This window comes from Papilio polytes, unplaced genomic scaffold (assembly GCF_000836215.1).
Source record: "Papilio polytes unplaced genomic scaffold, Ppol_1.0 DF822067.1, whole genome shotgun sequence".
Lineage (NCBI taxonomy): Eukaryota > Metazoa > Arthropoda > Insecta > Lepidoptera > Papilionidae > Papilio > Papilio polytes.
In genome coordinates, this window is record NW_013527137.1 from 674,127 (window position 1) to 695,363 (window position 21,237).

General features: G+C 36.2%; 1 protein-coding gene across 1 annotated transcript in view; it reads right to left on the reverse strand.

Moving 5' to 3' along the window:
- Positions 1–20,471, reverse strand: part of LOC106107023 (alkyldihydroxyacetonephosphate synthase) — a 25,094-nt gene extending 4,623 nt beyond the window's left edge. Inside the window, exons 1-10 of the mRNA XM_013287702.1 lie at positions 20,266–20,471; positions 14,094–14,180; positions 8,995–9,286; positions 6,866–7,051; positions 5,408–5,581; positions 4,907–5,023; positions 3,877–4,023; positions 3,052–3,318; positions 1,881–2,041; positions 1,027–1,148 (exon numbers count right to left, since the gene is read on the reverse strand). Coding sequence (XP_013143156.1) covers positions 1,027–1,148; positions 1,881–2,041; positions 3,052–3,318; positions 3,877–4,023; positions 4,907–5,023; positions 5,408–5,581; positions 6,866–7,051; positions 8,995–9,286; positions 14,094–14,180; positions 20,266–20,447 — 1,735 coding nt within the window. The 5' untranslated portion in view covers positions 20,448–20,471. The remainder of the gene's footprint in view (positions 1–1,026; positions 1,149–1,880; positions 2,042–3,051; positions 3,319–3,876; positions 4,024–4,906; positions 5,024–5,407; positions 5,582–6,865; positions 7,052–8,994; positions 9,287–14,093; positions 14,181–20,265) is intronic.
- Positions 20,472–21,237: the final 766 nt, after the last annotated feature.

The window sequence follows — 21,237 nt, forward strand, 5'->3', positions numbered from 1 at the left end:
AAGTATATAACGCATCTTCATAAGCAATGCTGTATGTTTTCTCGGCACATAATATCGGTTTTATTGTTATGTAAAACCGTCATATTATAAATGCAAAAGTTTAGATGGATGGATGTTTGTTAGAGTTTTGTAGCCTAAACAGCTGAACGAATTTCGATGAAATTTGGATGTAGAGGATATTCTGGAAGAACACATAGGCTACTCACTTTTGTTTTTTTTATTTCACCCGGACGGAGTCGCGGGCGAATACTAGTATATTATGGTATAGTATTTATATTGCTGGATTCAAATAAATTATTTTTAAATTTCATTTTTCACAGTAGCTTTTACACGCGATTCCACGCGTAATTAAATACTAGCGTGTCCTTTCAAATGATGTTCTAAAGTTTTGTCAAATTCCATCGATATCCATTAAGCCATTTTACGGATACGTAATTATCCATCCATCCAAATCCAAATTCCATTAAAATCTTAACGTCTGTTACATTTTAATCGACACCATGAGTTAATTTTTGATTCCCACTAATATTACATAAAAATAGCTTAGTGTCATAATATTTAGAAATAGAAAGAAAGAAATTCGTTTATTCAAAAAAATATTATTTTAAAATACTCGATTTTTTTTGTTTTCCTAAGATTTACTCTTATCTCAGTGTTCAGGTGCTAATGTAAATTTGTATATATGTACTAGCTGTTCCCGTGCGGCTTCGTCCGCGTGAAATTATAAAAACTTTATTTTATTGTTTACATTTGTCAAATTATCAAAATGACATGACATGACATGACAAACCTTAGCGATCTTGCTTTCTTGATGTTGGCAGCAACTTATCTCTTTCCCACATTAGGGTTTTTATCGAAATATTTACCCCCTAACTTTAATGGCGTGAAAATAAATAGCCTAAAGCACGACGTAAGTGTAGGGCTTTTTATTAAAAAAAGAATTATTCAAATATATGCTGTAATTGCTGACATCTTAGGCAACAAAGTGTGTGTTTACGCTTTATTATAATAGTATGTATGAGTTACCTCCGCTAGCCAGTATCTCCTCGCGCGCGGCGTCTTCTATCTCCTCGTAGGTCGCGACCGCGTCAGCGCAGCCCGCGCTGTTGAACGCGAAGTAGAAATATATGCAGCACCCCGCGTCGTAACTAAAACAAAAATTACATTAACTACAAAAAAAAAAACCACTAGCATCATTTTTCCTACTGGGTTTCGCTTGCGACACCATTCCCGTGGCATTAAAAAAAAGTGTGAGTAGTCTATGTGTTCTTCCAGACTATCCTCTACATATATACCAAATTACAACGAAACCCATTCAGCAGTTTGTGCTACAAACTCTAACAAACATCCATGCATCTAAACTTTCGCATTTATAATATTAGTATGATAGATATGAAAAGTAGAGCCCGCTTCAACATCTTCGCACTGCAGGGCCGGCTCGCCCCCAGTAATACCACAACCACAGAAGACAGGCGTGAAGTGGAAGCAATTCCGCGATTCGTCTGATGAGTGTGGTGCCGGAGGCCTAAGACGGTGGAGGAGACACATAGGAAGGGGAAATTTTTATGGGTCTCCTCCGTCAATGAAGGGTAGGCAACGCATCTGCAATTGCGGATATTTATGGGCAGCGGTCGCTTTTCATTTCGGTGGATTCAGACCGCTTGCTTGTTAAGAAACGAGGTTGTAAGATATCGAACGCTTTTTATATTTTTATTTTTGACTTGTTCTTTGATATGACAATTTATAAATATGTAAAAAGAAATATATTTTTTCACTTCGCAATCGATCGTTTTCCATTCACCCCGCCTCCAATCATGTGGCGACCCTGCCAGGCCCTGCGTTTGCCACCTTATATTATAAAAAATACAAAGATAACTGACGTCTGCGTGAGCCTGCAGGAGATGAGGTATCTGGTGATGTGGCGGTGCGCGCACTCGCTGCGCACGCGCTGCTTGGTGTTGCGGCAGAGCGCCAGCGCGCGCTCCCACGACACTGACGTCTCGAAAGACTCCGCCACGATGTCGTACTCCAGCGCCAGGTCCTGGAATATACAGTTAGCAATATTACAGAATTATATGTCGCTTACGTCTGCGACAAACAAAATTAAAACATTTCTGCATTTGAGTTTTTTTTTTTATTTATTTTTACAGGGGTCTTAGTCGCGAAGCGACGATAACGCCCCAGACTGTATTTGAGTTTTGTAAGTGAAAAAATTTACAAATGTAAACAATAAAACTAACAGTGGTAGTGCCCGCTTTAACATCTTAGCACTGCAGGGCCGGCACGCCCCCAGTAATACCACGACCACACAGAAGACAGGCGTCAAATGGAAACAATTCCGTGTTTCGTCTGATAAGTGTGGTGCTGGAGGCCTAATTTAAGTCCCTTTCTCTTTACCACCCTTATCTTATAAGAGGATGGGAAGGGGAAGTGGATTTGACGATGAAGGGGATGAGGGGAATAGGAAAAGGAAATATCCTCCTTATGTGCGTCTCCTCCTCCGTCGGATAAGGGTAGGCGACGCATCTGCAATTGCAGATGTCTATGGACAGCGGTAGCTTCGCCATTTTGGCGGATTCAGGTGGCCGCTTGCTCGTTTGCCATCTTATGTTATAAAAAAAATAGAATTTTAATAATTTCTTTTTTATATAATATAAGGTGGCAAACGAGCAAGCGGTCTGAATCCACCGAAATGGAAAGCGACCGCTGGCCATACACATCCGCAATTGTAAATGCGTTGCCTACCTTTCATTGACGGAAGAGGAGACGCGCATAAAAAGGATCTTTCCCCATCCTATGCGTCTCCTTCACCGTCAAATCCACTTTCCCATCCATCCTTCTATTAAAGAAAAAGGTGGGACGGGAAAGGGACTTATTACTGAATAACAAAGGGCATGTTTTTAATTTATTTTTTAAATTCCACGAGGACGAAGTCGTGAACAACGACTTTAAAATTACAAATGTGAAAAGATAATTAAAGTTTGTATCCTAAACTATTGACCATGTGTAAATAAAAAAATAAATAAAAAAAACTTAATTTAAAAAACTCACCCGTATATAGGCAATGACGAAGGTCAAGGTATACCCTACTTCTCCATTGGTAGCACCTCCTGGTATTCCAGCGAACATGGCGGCGATGGCATTCAGCCGCCTCTCGCGCTCCGCCACCTCCTCCGCGCTGCCCTCCAGCAGCAGCGTCACCACGCACAGCTCGCGAGGGTCGAAACCCTTGATGCAGGTAATGTAGAACTTCTTCAGCCCGTCCAGCACCACCCCGCCCCACGAGGACTGCGTCTTCACCGCGTGGCCGAAACGAAACTGGAACATTATACAATTAAAGACATATAATTTCTATTGTTTTAACAATTTATGGAAATATAAATGAAAAATGTTACAACAGTATACTGAAACGAATTATTTTATAAATCAATATTTTTTTATTTTGTGTAAATAAATATATTCAATACTTTAATGAAATTTAGAGTTTTAACAAGCCCTAAGAGGAGACTAGGAGGGACCATAACTAGGGAAGGGTTTACCCTTTCGAATGTTGGTGTATTGCAAGCGTTTTTTTTTTCCTTTTTAAAAGTGTATTTTTATTTCTGTATATGTATGTAATTAATACGGCCGGTTACCCTAATAATTAAACTATATGTTACTTGAATGCAAAGGAGCCAGCTGAAAATCAGAGCAGGAACGGCTTAGTCCGTCCTGCATACGCTGACCTTGCTACCTTTTGCTACGATTGTTTTTTTAGAATAAGTCGTTTCATGTAATTTCTATTTTTGACCGACTTCCCAAAAGAAGGAGTTACTCAATTCGTCGATATGTTTTTTTTTGTGGCAATAAATACATATTCATTTATTCATTGAAAACCTGTTCATTATCCATGAGTCGTATGCTGGCGGGCTGCAGGCGGCGGCGCGCCACCTCGCGCTCGAACTGGAAGCCCGCCTGCCAGTGCGGGAACACCAGCGACCCGTACCGCACCACCTCTGGCAACGGACGGATCTTCAATGTCACCTGCACACGAAAAATGCAATTAACTTGTCTTTTTAGACTTTTTTAAACACTAGTAAACCTAAGCGAAGACACAGCCGAAGGATAAATGCGTGTACAATAAGTGACTATTCATCCAGCTCCTGAAGACACCTACGTCTTAACTAAACGGGAACACAGGCCGGTAACTTGTTCCATTCCTCTGCTGGGTGCATAAGATACGTTGTCTCAAATCAGAATATGATAAATGCAATTTTATTACGTTACAGGACAAGCAATAAAATAAAGAACTCTTAAAAACATATGAAGCACTCGATATATGAAAAAAAAAAATTCAATTTGTATGTAGTAATCCTGAACTATGAAAGTGCATTTTTGACGATTATAATTATACTAGTTTTCGCACGCAACTTCGTTCGCGTGGAAAACAAAAACAAAAGCAAGCAGCCTATGTGTTCTTTTAGACTATGCTATACATCTATGCCGAATTTCATCCAGATCCGTTCAGCAGTTTAGGCTACAAACTTTAACAAACATTCATCCATCCATCTAAACTTTCACATTTATAATATTAGTAAGAAGTAAGATAAAATTGAGCTCTATGCGTTTGTGACAAGGTTCAATTTTCCTTTTCACGTGTTTTACACTTTTTGATAAATAAAGAGTTGATGTAAAATTAAACCTTGTTTCAATCTAATCTCAATATAAATCGTTTATTCTTGTGTATTTAATCACTAGCTGATTCTCGCGACTTAGTCCACGTTATAGCTTATATTACTAATCGATAACGTAGATAATGGTGAAAGAATTATTAAAATAGGCCCGATACTTTTTGAGTTATTTCAATACATATATAATAAAAATACAAATTTATCCACTTTATAATATTAATATAGATTAATATTACCTCAGTAACGACACCGAGGCATCCCTCGGAGCCCATAACGACGTGCTCCCAGTCCGGGCCGCACGACAGCCGCGGCACGCGACAGCTCTTCTCTATCACCCCCACAGCGGTCACCACCTGGTAATACACAGCAATAAACCTGAACGCAGAATAGTCACAACAAAGTTTACACAATATAGGCCTCCAGTAACCATTAGGGGGCGTTACAGCTTTGAGTAAGATTTACTTCCACATCACATCACCAGCTCCACCCCCCAGGGACTCGGAGCCTACCCTAAGTAAGGGTGACTAGGCCATAGTCAACCATACTGTACTCCGAGTTAGTTGACTTCACACATATCTTTGAATTTCTTCGCCGATATGTGCAGGTTTCATCACGATTTCTTCATCGTAAGAACATCGGGTAAATTAGGTACATATGAAAATTCGAAAAATTGAAAATCACATTGGTACATGGCTGGATTCCAACCCAAGACCTGTAGATTACAAGTTAATACATACCTTCGTCTGCACCACCAAGTCCTCAATATTGCCGTAAGTGTTTTTCTTCATGCCACTAGCGCGGGTAGCAACCCAGCCTCCCAGCGTTGAGAATTCAAATGAATCTGGTTCATGACCCACTGTGAACCCCCGGGCTCGCATCTCCCGCTCTAAATCCTGGCCGACGATACCCGCCTGTTCAAACATAAAAAACCCTATAAATACAGTATAAATACATATCGAATTAAATGTCACATCTAAAAAAAACAATAGACTTTTTTCAGGGCGCCTGGTGTAAAACGGCGCTGCAGGCGACATAAAAGGGCGCCCTTTTTTGTATGGGTTTAAGGGGCGCCGTAAACTTTCTCAAAGCGCCGGTAATGCTTAACCAGCCATCCGATGACAATGATTGCAAACACGCACATATACATGATTAATTTATTCACATATACATGGACACGTAAAAAAATTTTCACGTAAAAAAACACGTAAAAAAAAGGATAAAAAGATTAAAATTATATTTACCATAATTTGAACCCTAAATGAACTTGGTATTTGATTTTTGTTTATCTTCATAACATATAACAGTACTATTAAAAATACTCATTTTACTAGGACTAATAAATAAATAAAATCATTTTTTACTTAATTCTATTATACTTAAGTACCGTAAAAGACACCTCAGTGAACAATCTGCATAAATATTTGCCAGCAGTTGTGTCGAGAAAAGGTCATTAGAATAGGTGTTTAGAGTTATCAATATTGACTGATGAGAAACAACGCAAAGCATTGACAAATGTGTAAACACAGAGAGCAGTGTACAAAGTTTATATTTACTACATTTCATGGTAAAGTACGAGAAAAATGAGGTAACGAGTTCATAAACAAGTAAAAAATTACACCATTAATCGACACAAACTATATACATATCTATTTTCGTTTGTTATATTAAGCGTAATGTTAAAACAGACGGTAAATTAAGGGTCTACCACGATTTGAATTACAATTGCGAGAACGTGTTCGTAACGTTACGAAAACGTTCTCACAAACATTGGTGATAAGCCCTCTAACACATTTAGTGACGACTTATTTGAGTTCGCTTTCATACATAGCAGTGGCATGGAACGTGTTAAAAACTTAGTTAATTCAAGTCATTACTTTAAAATTAATATCGCACAAACATAAGCTTTAACAATATGTAGATAATAACCATTCCAGTTTCACAACCTTGAACGTTTCATTATTCTTAAGTTGACATTATTCATCATTTCCAAGACATAAAGAGATATTATTTCAGGAAACTTTGTTGCGAATATATAATTATCACTACGTAAATATATGATTTTGTATTGATAAACAATTACATATACGGACAACATTGAACAAATTATTATAAACATGGCCAAAGTACAATTGCAAACAAAGTAATACACAATAATTCTGTACCCTGGCCTTCTACAAGTTCCCTATTGAACATACCTGTACTCTAGCCAGCAACTGTTCTTTATCCATCCAGAGTATGGAGTTCATATCGCTCGTATCCAGTACGACAATCGGTCGAGGCTCGTCTGCGGGACACGTAATAGCCCCAGACACTGACGTGCCGCCACCGAACGGGATGATCACGAAATTATGACGGGTCGCGCTTTGTACGATTTGTACCACCTGAAAAAAAAAACGTTGTTTAGAACAGCCGTTCCCGGATTTATCCGCATGACATTATAAAATTTTATTATTGTTTTTATTCAGAATTCAAATGATAATGACGAATAAAGGCATTTGTAATTCACGACCTGGCAATATTACTTCTACGCTGCTTTTGTCCCTGTCCTGCATGACAGTTTTTTTCATTTTATGTATCCCCTAAGTAGAATAGCGTGAAAATATATAGCCTAAAGCGTATCGTAAGTGTAGGGATTTTTAATAAAATAATGATTATTCAAAAACATGCTGTGATTTCTGACATCCTGCATAACAAAGAAACGTTTACGCTTTATAATAATAGTATAGATAGAAGTATAGATTAACAGAATCGAACCACGTTCTGGCCTGTTCTGCTAAGACCAGGTTCGACTCTTTTTTTTAATAATAATATAATAATTTATTTAATTCATGTAACAGAATATTACACATATAATATTTACAGGAACACTACATATTATATTACATAGACAGAAGAATTACATATTATATTACATTACACACACACACATAAAGAAAAAGGAGAAACTAAAATTAAAACGATCTAGGGGACCCGATGCCGGCTACGCGCATATGTACGCGCCGCCAGTGCCCCATGATCGGGCAGTCGGGCTTCTCACTAAGCCCTCTTAGGATGCTGTTGGTACTCTCCCGAACTCTGCGTAAAAGAGAGGCCGTACGTTTGCGCAGTATGGCGTTAAAGCCGTCAATCCGCGTTTGCGCAAACATCTCTGACGCACTGCAGTGTCGGGGGAGTCCCAGCAGCATCCTAAGGCTATTATTATATTGGACGCGGAGGGCGCTGACAGCCCGTTGCGTGTAACTAACCCACAGATTGCACGTGTAGAACGTCTGGCAGTACGCCTTAAAGAGTGTGATTTTCACCTCCGTACTACATCGCGCAAATCTGCGGGCGAGCATGTTGGCACGGACTGCCATCGCCCTTCGCTCCCTTTCAATATTATTTTTTAATCTTTATTAGGAGGAGTGGGAACTTTTCATATTTGAAACGACAACCTGCTCTTAGAAGAACAGATCCGAACATTGCCAATCAAATTCATAGGATAATATTAAAATAGTGTCAATACCATGGCAATATCCCTGGGTACTGTCAACGCGAGAAGTCGTAACCGTATTTATTTTACACATTCGCTTTAAAGTGTTAATTCCTTGCCATACGTGATGCGATTACGTAACGCTTAGTATAATGCCGTGAAAAATCCTTAATATCAATGATCGTCGACATTTATTGTGTCAATTTCCTCACTGAACAAGTACTTTTAAATAAGTTAACATACAAACGCCTCCTTTCATTATATCGTACATTTTGTAATCTTTTGAAGGACAAATTATAAACATTTCTTACGTTACAGTGGGTAAATAACTTCAATCATGTTCAAAATATACAACACCAGTAAAGTGAGAATTTCGACCAAAACGCTGCTCAAACCATAATTTTAAAAGATTATGGATATAACATTGGGACGGAGTAGACCTCCGAAATAGACCTACTTTGTACATGATCTGACACAAAAGCCTTCAAAACTTTTAATCAACACTAATATAATAAAGCGTTAACACAAACTTCTTTGTGGCGTAAGATGTATGCAATTACAGCATATTTTTCAATATTTTTTTTTAATAAATAGCTCTAAACTTACGTCACGCTTACTTTTCACGCTATTAAACATGGGGGTAAATAAATTGGATAAAAACCCTAATGTGGGAAAGAGACCATAAGTTACGAGATGCCACATCAAGGAATCAAGATCGCAATGGCAAGGTAATTGGCATTTTGACATTTGCAAATGAGAATTTGATAAATGTAAACAATATTTTTTAATATAATTACATGCGGATGAAGGCGAATGGAAACAGCTGGTCCTAAAATAAGGTTAAATACTCACTTGTTCGTGACTCTCCGGCCATATAACTGCGTCTGGTATTCTCTTGAAACTATTACTTCTTAATAACGACATATCTTTGAGTGTCTGTCCATGGGCTCTTATCAATCTGTCCATACCGTCCACACTGACCAGAGCGATGTTTTCCAATTCCTCTTTTATGTCATCTGGTAGTCTGCTTTTTGTAAAAGACTCCGGTAATTGTGGGATCTTTGGTGGTTTGGTTACATCTACGTCGAAATTTTCATGAACCCATTGTAGACAGTGTGGTAGAGTTTTACCACCGATTAAGTATCTGAAAATAAACAGTAATTTTTAACATTTGGTTTCTATATGTTAAATATCCCCTAAAATTTAATAACAATATCCTCATGGCCTAGTCACTCTTACTTAGGATTGGCTCCGAGGCCCTCGCAAAGGGGGGTTATAGGGGTCATGACCCCCACTGAGCAGGTTGGTCTTGGTCAAGTCAAGAGCTTGACAAAATATGTTAACATATTTTGTCAAGCGATGTGACCTATGTGACCCCCCCCCCCGGCGCCAAACCTGGATCTGCCCTTGGCGTCACGGTGGGGACGTATAGTGAGCTGGTGATGATGATGAAGTTAAATATCTAGTGATAATCTTAACTTGACATGTAAAGTATGGATTGTGTGAAAGAGGATTAAGAAGGGAGTGAGATATGACGGCTGATAGAAATGCATGAAATAGCAGCACATACAGCAGTCCATAGGGACAAGGGCAAGTTGATTTTGAATCTTAACTAGACATTACTATTTGCGATATTATGCTGCAAATAATTAATTAAAAACTGCAGAGAAAATTATCAAAGCTACCGCTACTCTATAACATTCGGTATTTTGCTTGCAGCGTTAGCGGATTCATGCGAAAATGCCTAAAGAATTTACATCACATTACATTTTCTATGGACTACGTAAGTCTGTTTAAACGCTAAAAACGACAACCGACTGTTAAATTTGAACAAAACGATGGAAAAATAAAACAGTATTGTACTGTTTGTTTACGTTTTTAATGAATGCACGTAATTTATGTATCGTACTTGCGTAATTGCTTGCGGATGAGTACACAAGCTTTATGTGAACTAGTGATGGTTTTTATGACAGTTGGCTGTCACCCGCGGATCGGTCCGAGAATGTTACTAATCTTACTAATATTAAATACGTAAAAGTTTAGTTGGATGGATGGTTTTAGAGTTTGTAGGTTAAACGGCTGAACGGATCCCGATGAAATTTGGCATAGACGTAGATGATAATCTGGAACACATAGGTTACTAACTTTTTTTTTTAATTCCACGCGGATGGAGTCGCGGGTGAAAGCCAGTAGTTATCTAAATAAATCTCGTTAGGTAGCCTATATGTTCTTCTAGATAATACTCTACATCTATGCCCAGATCCCAGGAAGACCCAATAGAAACTTACGCATTTATATTATTAAGAGTAAGAAGTGAGATAGGGAAAAATGGTTCATCAAATTATTTTTAAAATGTTTGAATCGTGTGGTAGAGAGTTTTTCCGCAACATTAGCTGAAGGAATGTTTCGCTCGGTGCAACACGACCGCACAGAAGGAAAATATTTTAGTGACGTTACAATTACATCACTAAAATATTCTATCACTAGCTTTCGCCCGCGACTCCGTCCGCGTGGAATTAAAAAAAAAAAAAGAGTAGCCTATGTGTTGATCCATTAACGTTTAGGTTACAAACTCTAACAAACATCCATCCATCCATTTAAACATTCGCATTATTAGTAAGATATCCCATCACTACGGCTACGTAAGTTTTCTGGGCGCATGTTTTTCGTGCACGTTGGTACAGAGATTGTTATTTGAGTTTATGATTAGCGACATTGTCAGAAATCATCGTATAGTCAGCCTACACTACAGCGCTAAAATACCTTGATTACGTACTTATGTGCGATTCACATTAATTATTTGTCGCTAAGGTCGCAGGATTTAGATTTCAAGCTACAATAGAACTTGTTTGAGAGTAAAAATTATGTAAATTCACCGATCAACCTTATATTATTTATAACGCCGGCGTCCAAAAACACTCTGTTTATTAATAGTTCCTAAACATTAGTAATAATAAAATAGCCTATATTACTCACAGATAAATTACCTTTCTGATGGTGAAAGAATTTTTAAAACCGGCCCAGTAGTTTTTGAGCTATTTCAATACATACAAAAATACAAATCTTTCCTCTTTATAATATTTATTACTAGCTGTTTCCATGCGGCCTTATCCGCGTGTAATTATAAAAACTTTATTTTATTGTTTACATTTGTCAAATTATCAATTACAAATGTCAAAATGACACGATGACAGCTTTGCTTCCTTGATGTTGGCAGCAACTGTTGGTCTCTTTCCTACATTAAGGCTCTTATCCAAAATATTTACCTCCTAAGTTTAATCGCGTGAAGATATATAGCCTAAAGCGTGACTTATGTGTAGGGCTTTTTATTGAAAAAGGGATTATTCAAAAATATGCTGTAATTGCTGACATTTTAGGCAACAAAGAAGTGTGTGTTTACACTTTATTATAATAGTATAGGTTTATTTAATTTTTAGTTACTTAAATCAGGGATATTTGTTACGACAAAATGTACTATTATAACACAAGCAAAGTTCAATTGTTACAAGGAAGCATTGTTCCGTTTTGCTTTCACTAAGAGTTAACAATCATTTATTATTCAAATCATAAGCAATTATATTTTATAAATAATTTAAACAGAGATTGGTACGATTAAAAATAAAAGTAAAATTTTGATACCAAACCAAAGACATTGTACTTTGATTCAAGATTACGAAGATATTTTGTACTTAACGTATAAAACTAAATTACAGAAATACAATGTTTATAAAAGTCGAGCTGTTGCCCGCGACTTCGTCCGTGTGGTATTAGAAAACATAAGAACTATATAAATAACAAAAAGCTACGTATCCCTCGGGAACCGGACATTTCTCGGGGATGAACCTCATCCCATGTGTACTCCAGAGTTTGTTTTATATCTGTGCTAAATTTCAAAAGGATATGTTGAACCGTTGCAGAATGATCGAGTAAACATTAAAAAACTAAATTAATGAATCCCACAGGAACCGTAACTATTCCCAGGATAAAAAGTACCCTATATGTTCTTCCAGACTATGCTCTACGTCTATGCCAAATTTCATTGAGATCCGTTCAGCCATTTACGCTACAAACTCTGACAAAAATCCATCCATCCATCCATCCATCTAAACTTTCGCATTTATAATATTAGTTAGAAGTTAGATAATGATAAAATATCTTTTTTCATATGAGCTAGAGTAATTGCAAGTGACTTGAGGATATCAAAACTGATGCGATTTTTAAAGATTTATTCCTTTGTCTTAGAATCATTTGTGATAGAGGTGAAACGCAGGGAACATCGCATGACATAATCCTAATTGTGGGGTCAATGACGCGATACGCCGACACACATTCTGTTACTCAATCGGCTCAGAAATTTGCTCCATTTTGCAAGCTTTAATCTTGTTTTACATAACACCTAACTATCCCATTTATTGGTAGATTTCAGGATCCTTTGGGGGCGAACAGCGCTTAAGATTTACATTACCTCATACGTTTATATTTTTTAATACTGAGTTCTCCAATCTAGTACGCCTACAGAATACATCTCTACTAATATTATAAAGAAGGAAGATTTGAATTTTTTAGTTTATATTGAAATAACTCAAAAACTACTAGTCCGATTTCAAAAATTCTTTCACCGTTTAAAAGGTTATTTGTCTGTGAGTCCTCGAGGACGAAGTCGCGATCCACAGCTTGTTGAAAATATCTCAAAATGTCAACCAAATCCTTACTTTCTTTGTCGTCGTATTAATTATTTTTTTCATGAAATACATGTTTTTTCCAAGGTTCCATAAACACATGATGAGAGTGAAATAACGTATCTTTACGATGATACTAACATTTGCTTAAAGTTTTAAAGACTGATTGCAAAGAAACCTAAGAAAAAAAAGAGTTGACACATTGAGAGTATACGCGTGCCCGGAAACGCCAATTTATCGCATTTGCTAACTAGACGGGTTGCGAACTGCACCGGCTGATTGACCGACTCACGTATGACACTCTCACTCTACAAACTTCAAATAACATCACTAATGGCCAGTTTCCCAGCTAAATAAAACCATTCGTTAATGTATTGGTTCCATAAATTCATGAAATGCGTCTCCGAATTACGTTACTTGAATCAATCGTGGTAAGAAACCCGTATCTTACGAACATTATATTTGTAAAAACCACGACAGTTTAAAGTTATATACGTTACTTGAGTTTTACTCCTTTGAAATATTGTCCAACCATTAATGAATCAATAGCTAATGATAAAATAAATGGAAACTTCAGAAACCCAGCGTTAGAGAAAGGATTGTTATAATGCCTTATCCAACTAACTAAACTAAAAATAGAAATATCAATCGGAAAACATGATTTGAATATTATTCAAAATATTTTTTGAATTAACTCCAAAGATCGAGTATTGATTCTGATTATATGGAAAAACGGGAAGGCGATACTAAAAGGTAACGGTAAAATTTTTTAACATAAATAAGGCTATTTTATTCATAGAGCGTACTTAGACTTAACTTAGACATATCTTAGACAGGTATATAATTAAACCCATATTTAAAAACACAATCATCATCACCAGCTCACTGTACGTCCCACCGAGGGGCACGGAGCCAACCTTAATAAGGGGTGACTAGGCCATAGTCAACCACGCTGGCCAAGTGCGGTTTGGTTGACTTCACAAATATCTTTGAATTTCTTCGCCGATAAGTGCAGGTTGCATCACGATGTTTTCCTTCACCGTAAGAACGTCGGGTAAATTATGTACATGTGAAAATTCGAAAATCACATTGAGACATGGCGGGATTCGAACCCAAGATCTGCGTCGGTGGCTCAGTGGTTTTAAAAACACAATAATAACGTTAATGTTTTGCACAATAAGTTACTTTATTTTATTGTTAAAATGTATTAACAACTGTTTAATTTAATTTATTCGTGTAATGCTTTATAATTTTATTATAATGACAGCTCACCTGTTGCCCGTAAACATTGCTTGACCTTGTTCCAACTTGAACATTGAATCTTTGTACCCCCAACCGTACCATTTCAGCAGCTCCTGTCTGGAAAAAATATTAAAAAGATAAATACATGAAATTAAAAAAGTTCCAATGAAGAGAGTTGCCACACTTTGAACTTGAATTCCTTTTAAAAATGCTTAACATTAATCTATACATATAATAAAATCGGAGTGTCTGTTTGAATAAAAGAAAAATTCCAGATTTCGGGAAGATGATGTATTTGCCGATAACGAAAATCGCATTTAAAAAAAATTTGTCTACCGGTCTGTCTGCAAGCCGCGTTTTTTCCGTGTAATCTCTAAAACGGCTGAGCCGATTTCGAAGGGGTCTTCACTGGAGGGTGACTGACATGAATAGGCATATTATAGGCTACTTTTTTTTTAATTCCGCGCTATCACAATGGCGTAACGGGTGGACCAAGCTCGCACTAACGAAGTTTGCGAGCGACAGCTCGTATAATTCCTATGATTGAAACGCTAGTGCAAAACCATTGACGTTTATTTAGCGGTTTTTCATTTTAAGCTAGATTTAATTGTTTTGCATTTTTAAAAGAAAAGTAAAAAAAATACAGTACTTCAATTAGAATATTGCGAAGAAAGCTTGTCGCAGTTTATTTATTTACATTCATCTTATAATTAATTGAAATCTACGTAATTTTGTATATGCCAAAAATATATAGGTAGAGGTCGACCCTGTAAACATGTTTACGAATTATTTTTATAAGGCTATAAGTGATTGTTTATAATATTTTCTTTTTAATTTAATTCTCTCATTAATACGTTATGCACTTGACCCAAAAACGTTTAAGAATACGAGGTATTTTAAATTTGTGTATCAATAGGTCACCTACCTCCTCCTAACTTGCGTTTACAAAGAAAACGTAATCTATACATTAACAAAATTGGAGTGTCTGTAATATCAAATGAAAAAAATCAGATTTCGAGATGTATTTGCGATACGAAAATCACATTTAAAAATTTTTTGTGTGTCTGTCTGCAAGCCGCGTTTTTTCCGGGTAATCTCGGAAACGACTGGGCCGATTTTGACCGGACTTTCACTAGTAGGTAGCTGACATAGATGACATATTATAGACTACTTTATTATCTTAACATTGCGTGGACGAAGTCGCGGGCAACAGCTAGTTTCATTGTAAAGTTCTATAGAGACAATTGCATGAAGCGCATAGTCATTCTAATTTGTTTATCTTGCCATGTTTCGCATAAAATGTTATTTTGCATTGATACCAACTGCAAAGTGGCGATGCACGTATGCTAAAACAATACTCAAACAGACGCAGTGTAACGCAAATACATTAGTATTACCATATTAATATGTGGTTATTATGAAATTGTAGATAAAATACATATATTTTTTTTTTATAATACAAGGTGGCAAACGAACAAGCGGCCACCTGGATCCACCGAAATGGAAAGCGACCGCTGCCCATAAACATCCGCAATAGCAGATGCGTTGCCTACCCTTAATTGACGGAGGAGGAGACGCACATAAAGAGGACATTTCCCCTTCCTATGCGTCTCCTCCACCGTCAAATCCACTTTTCCTTCTCATCCTTTCCTCTTAAGAAAAGGATGGAAAGGAAAAAGGACTTAAATTAGGCCTCCGGCACCACACTCATCAGACGAAACACGGAATTGCTTCCATTTCACGCCTGTCTTCTGTGTGGTTGTGGTATTACACCGGGCGTGCCGGCCCATTCGTGCTAAGAAGTTAAAGCGGGCACTACCACAAATTGGATGAATTGAACATTTTATTGGATTGAACAGCATGGATGTCTTCTTACACAAATAGACAAACAAACAGCGATCCGGGAGGAATGTTAAAAGCCGATCACTGACACCTGATACCTTTTTTATATGAAAATAGGGCGGAAATACCGAGGTGATCGGCGACGCCCATAAACATCCACAACTCCAGAAGAACTACAGATACGTTTCCGGTCTTTGAGATAGACTTGTTTCTTGAAGTACTCTTGGTTTGGAAATCATTTTAACGTGACTTTAGACTATGACCAGACAGGAAAGACTAGAATCAGAACCGCGGTAGGGCCACCGTCCAGGGGGCTGGGTAGATAGCCACAGATTATGTGTGTCGCCTAACCCAGATTAAAATGTCAATTGTCTCTTTCATTTTCTTGAATTGAACAGAGAAAACTATATGTTTTAGTATGCGTGTCTCACCACTGAAAACAGGGAAGTTATCGGCTCTGTTTGTTATCTAATCTATAATCCGATGTTCGCTTTTCTAACCTATTTACAATATTAAAGTCATATCTTTTCTCAGGTTTACGTATTAGTATTAATTAATCTATACTTTGACACTCCAATTTTCGTTATATTTGTACATCTCTATATATATATATCTATACTAACATAATAAAGCGTAAACACACACTACTTCGTGGCGTAGGATGCCAGCAATCATACTATATTTTTGAATATTTCTTTCTTTAATAAAAAGGTCTTTACTTACGACACGCTTTCGGCTATATATTTTCACGCTATTAAGCTTAGAGGGTAAATGAAATGGAAAAATCTTTTATGTGGGAAAGTCATCATAAACTACAAGCTGCCATCATTACGGAAGCAAGGTTATTACGGTAACGGTAATTTTGACATTTGCAATTGAGAATTTGACAAATGTAAACATTAAAATAACGTTTTTATAATTTGATGGAAATGAAGCCGCACGGGAACAGCTAGCTTCGGCCGCGTCTTCACTTAGGTTAGGTGGAGGCGTAGTCAAGCGCTGGTTTATTTATGTTATGTTATGTTAGTCTATATCTATACTATTATAATAAAGCGTAAACACACACTTCTTTGTTGCCTAAGATGTCAGCAATTACATCATATTTTGGAAAAATTTCTTTTTTAAATAAAGAACCCTACACTTACGTCACGCTTTAGGCTATATATTTTCATGCCATCAAACTTAGGGGTAAATATTTTAGATAAAAACCCTAATGTAGGAAAGAGACCATAAGTTGCTGCCAACATCAAGAAAGCAACATTGCCAAGGTTGTCATGTCAAGTCATTTTGACATTTGCAATTGAGAATTTGACAAATGTAAACATTAAAAAAACGTTTTTATAATTTGATGCAAATGAAGCCGCACGGGAACAGCTAGCTTCGGCCGCGTCTTCACTTAGGTTAGGTGGAGACGTAGTCAAGCGCTGGTTTATTTATGTTATGTTATGTTAGTCTATATCTATACTATTATAATAAAGCGTAAACACACACTTCTTTGTTGCCTAAGATGTCAGCAATTACATCATATTTTGGAAAATTTCTTTTTTAAATAAAAAAACCCTACACTTACGTCACTCTTTAGGCTATATATTTTCACGCCATCAAACTTAGGGGATAAATATTTTAGATAAAAACCCTAATGTAGGAAAGAGACCATAAGTTGCTGCCAACATCAAGAAAGCAACATTGCCAAGGTTGTCATGTCAAGTCATTTTGACATTTGCAATTGATAATTTGACAAATGTAAACAATAAAATAAAATTTTCATAATTTCATGCGGATGAAGCCGCATAGGAACAGCTAGTATCTGATAAAAAGCTCTAACTGCTTTAGGCTACATGTTTTCACGCTATTAAACTTAGCTGGTAAAATCTACATTAAGGAAGCAAGATTGTCATCGTAATGGTAATTGTTATCCAATGTCAAAGGCCTTCATTTATGCATTTTAATTTCAACATTTGCAATTGTTTCACAAATGTAAACAATAAAATAAAGTTTTTATAATTAATGCAGATGAAGCCGCACGGGAACAGTTCGTACATGAATAAAATTCGAGTGTCCGTCTGTAATTATATGTCATATAATCATATAAATATTATAAATGCAAAAGTTACGATGGATGGTTGTTTGTTAACGTTTGTAGCCTAAACGGCTGAACGGATCTCCATGAAATTTGGGACAGGTTTAGAGGATAGTCTGGAAGAACACATAGGCTACTTTTTATCCCGGAAATAGTTACGGTTCCCGTGGGATTCATAAATTTAGTTTTTTAATGTTTACTCGATCATTCTGCAACGGTTTAATTATATCTTATTAAAATTTGGCACAGATATAAAACAAAGTCTGGAGTACACATGGGATAAGGTTCATCACCGCGAAATGCCCGGTTCCCTAGGGATAGGTAGTTTTTTGTTATTCCTATTGTTCGTACGTTTTATAATATCACACGGACGAAGTCGCGGGCAACAGCTAGTATGGTAAATAAATTAATCTTGAGTATGTTTGTGTTCCTTATAAGGAAAAAGTAATTGTTTATCTGTCTGTGCGTAATTCGTGTTTATTTCTTGTGATTTTTTTAAAGTAAAAACTAAGTAACTAACATGCATGATTGGCAATATGCCAACTTATACAAACATTGTAAAATGTAAACGACCTGATATTTTTTGGTAGAACTCTGATAGTGAGATAAGATTAACTGATTCACGGGACATGTTATAAATAAAAATATATATTGTAAATATACGATAAAACCATCAAGTTACAAGTTGACCTAAAATTGTTTACATCGAGTTAATCATACTAATATTAATATTATAAATGCGAAAGTATAGATGGAAATATTATTCTTAGAGTTTGTACCCTAAACGGCAGAGCGGATTTCAATAAAATTTGGCATAGATGTAGAGGATAGTCTGGCAGAACACATAGACTACTTACATTTGTTTTTTTTAGTTCTACGCAGACGGAGTCGCGGGCGAAAGTCAGTATTAAAAAAATGAGTACTAGCTTTCGACCGCGACTCCGTCCGCGTGGAATTAAAAAACAAAAGTGATTAACCTATGCGTTCCTTCAGACTATCATCATCTGTACTAAATTTCATCGATATTCGTTCAGCCGTTTAGGCTACAAACATCCATCCATCTAAACTTTCGCATTTATAATATTAATATGAATTAGTATGATTAAAATTAATTTGAAATCACAGCAATTGTATTATTAACAACATTTATTATTTTGCACAAATGCAGGAAACAAAACTTTTGTGGTTTTTTGTATAAGATTTTGAAATAAAGAGCCAGTTTTGATAACATATTAAAACAAAAATAAGATCGTAACGATAAATTTTATTTCAAACCCCTTGAACGATTGTTCCTTGCATGGTCCGCTGATTCACAAACGGGTGGAAAGGAGAGAGAAATATAATAACTGAGTCTAAATTTTATACAATGTCAAAGTACTGGAAACTTCATAAAATAATTGATCGGAAATACGTAAATTATGCTCGATAGAACTTACACACGATACCTCGCTAATTTCGCTACTTTAAAATATTTTTTTCCAAAGCTTTTCATCTTTACCATTGAATTTATATTTGAATTAGTTCAAATCTATAGATATAAAATAAAAAAAATATTTTCCCTGTCTATTGTAAATGACATCACTGATGGAATTTAGCCTTACAAATGCCTTTTCTTCGCGCCAATTTTTTCTTTCAGATTGCATGTATCTTATTAATATAAATGCGAAAGATTAGATGGATTGATGTTTGTTAGAGTTTGTACCCTAAACTGAAGAACGGATCTCGATGAACTTTGGCATAGATGAACAGGATAGTATGAAAGAGCACATAGACTATTTACTTTTGTTTTTTTTTTAAATTCTACGCCGACGGAGTTGTGGGCGAAAGTTCGTTTGTTACAAATGTGTGTCTATGGATGAATAAACAAATGCTTCTCCTCCTACGTAGTTAATTTAACTCTATACTGAGTACCTGAGTCACGTTCCTTGGATTCCTAAATACTGTTTTTATTATTATTAATAAATATTAACAAAACCATTGAAATGAAATTTTAAAACAGCCAATGTAAATTTGGCGCGAAGTGCTTTCGTTCATAAAGATATCTTCGCAATGAAATGCTTTAGTGTATTAGTATTTTTAGATCTTCGCCTAGTTAATTATATCAAGAAAACTGGAGCAAGTCACTTTTCACGTTCCATAATTACTATTACCATTTTTAAAATCATGTACGGATTTAACGAAAAACTATCCAAAAAGATGTGAAACATTTGTAGGTATAACATTTGTAAGATAACTTGTATTATCGTTTATTAAACAAATAGAAAACAGGACAAGACTCACCTTTTTCTGGGAATAACACTTTTAACTTTGATTATCGTTTCGGAGTCACTCACACTTTTGCTATTATTTTTATCAATTAAACTTTTCATAGTATCACTTTTAGTTGCTGTACTTGTGTTTTTATTTATTGATTCTGTGTCCTCCGGCATATTTTTCGCGTTTGTTTCAGACGAAGCTGACATTTATAAGGGACGACGATTATAGATTTGTGTCGGATAACATTTGGTTTGGTTCGATTTTTATATTGTTCGCGCAGCTTGCCGCGCATGTGGTGACGTACTGTTTCAGCAAAGGGATGTTTGCTGCAGCGCCATCTATGTTTTAATTCACACACTAGTACACATCGGAGCACAGATAAAATAATGTGGATGTTTTCTAAACTAAACAATAGATGTCGCTGTTCTTAAGTTAAGTATTTTTTTCATGCGTGCAACATCTATGGAACAATGGAACAACTTTTGAAAAATAACGTACATTTAAAAGGTAAAATAAATAAATAGTTACTAATTTAAGTTTTTTTAATTAACAACAATTTAATTTATTAACAATTTAATGTCTACAAGAAATCTGTTGGTATAAGGGTATATAGGTTTTAAGAGTATTTAATTCATTTGTGGATTAGATGGATGATTGATCGGATAAGGATGCTGTACTATGAACGTTTGTTGATAGTGTTGGTTAGGATCGAAAGTTATTTGAGGATTGATCGAAAATGGCTGAGGATCATTGTAATGATAAAGTATTCGTTGATTAAATAATACTGGATTCATTTGTTGGTATCCAAGATTTTGTTGGTTAGCAGCTCCGTTAGGCATTTGTTGATATGGATTTGGTTGATAATAATTTTGGTTGGACCAGTCATATTGATATTGTGGAAGAGGCCATTTTATCTTTTGATATGCAAGTAGAGCTTGTTGACTTTCCGCCTGGTTGGGGTAATATTGTTGGTTTGTATCTGGACGATTTGGAATC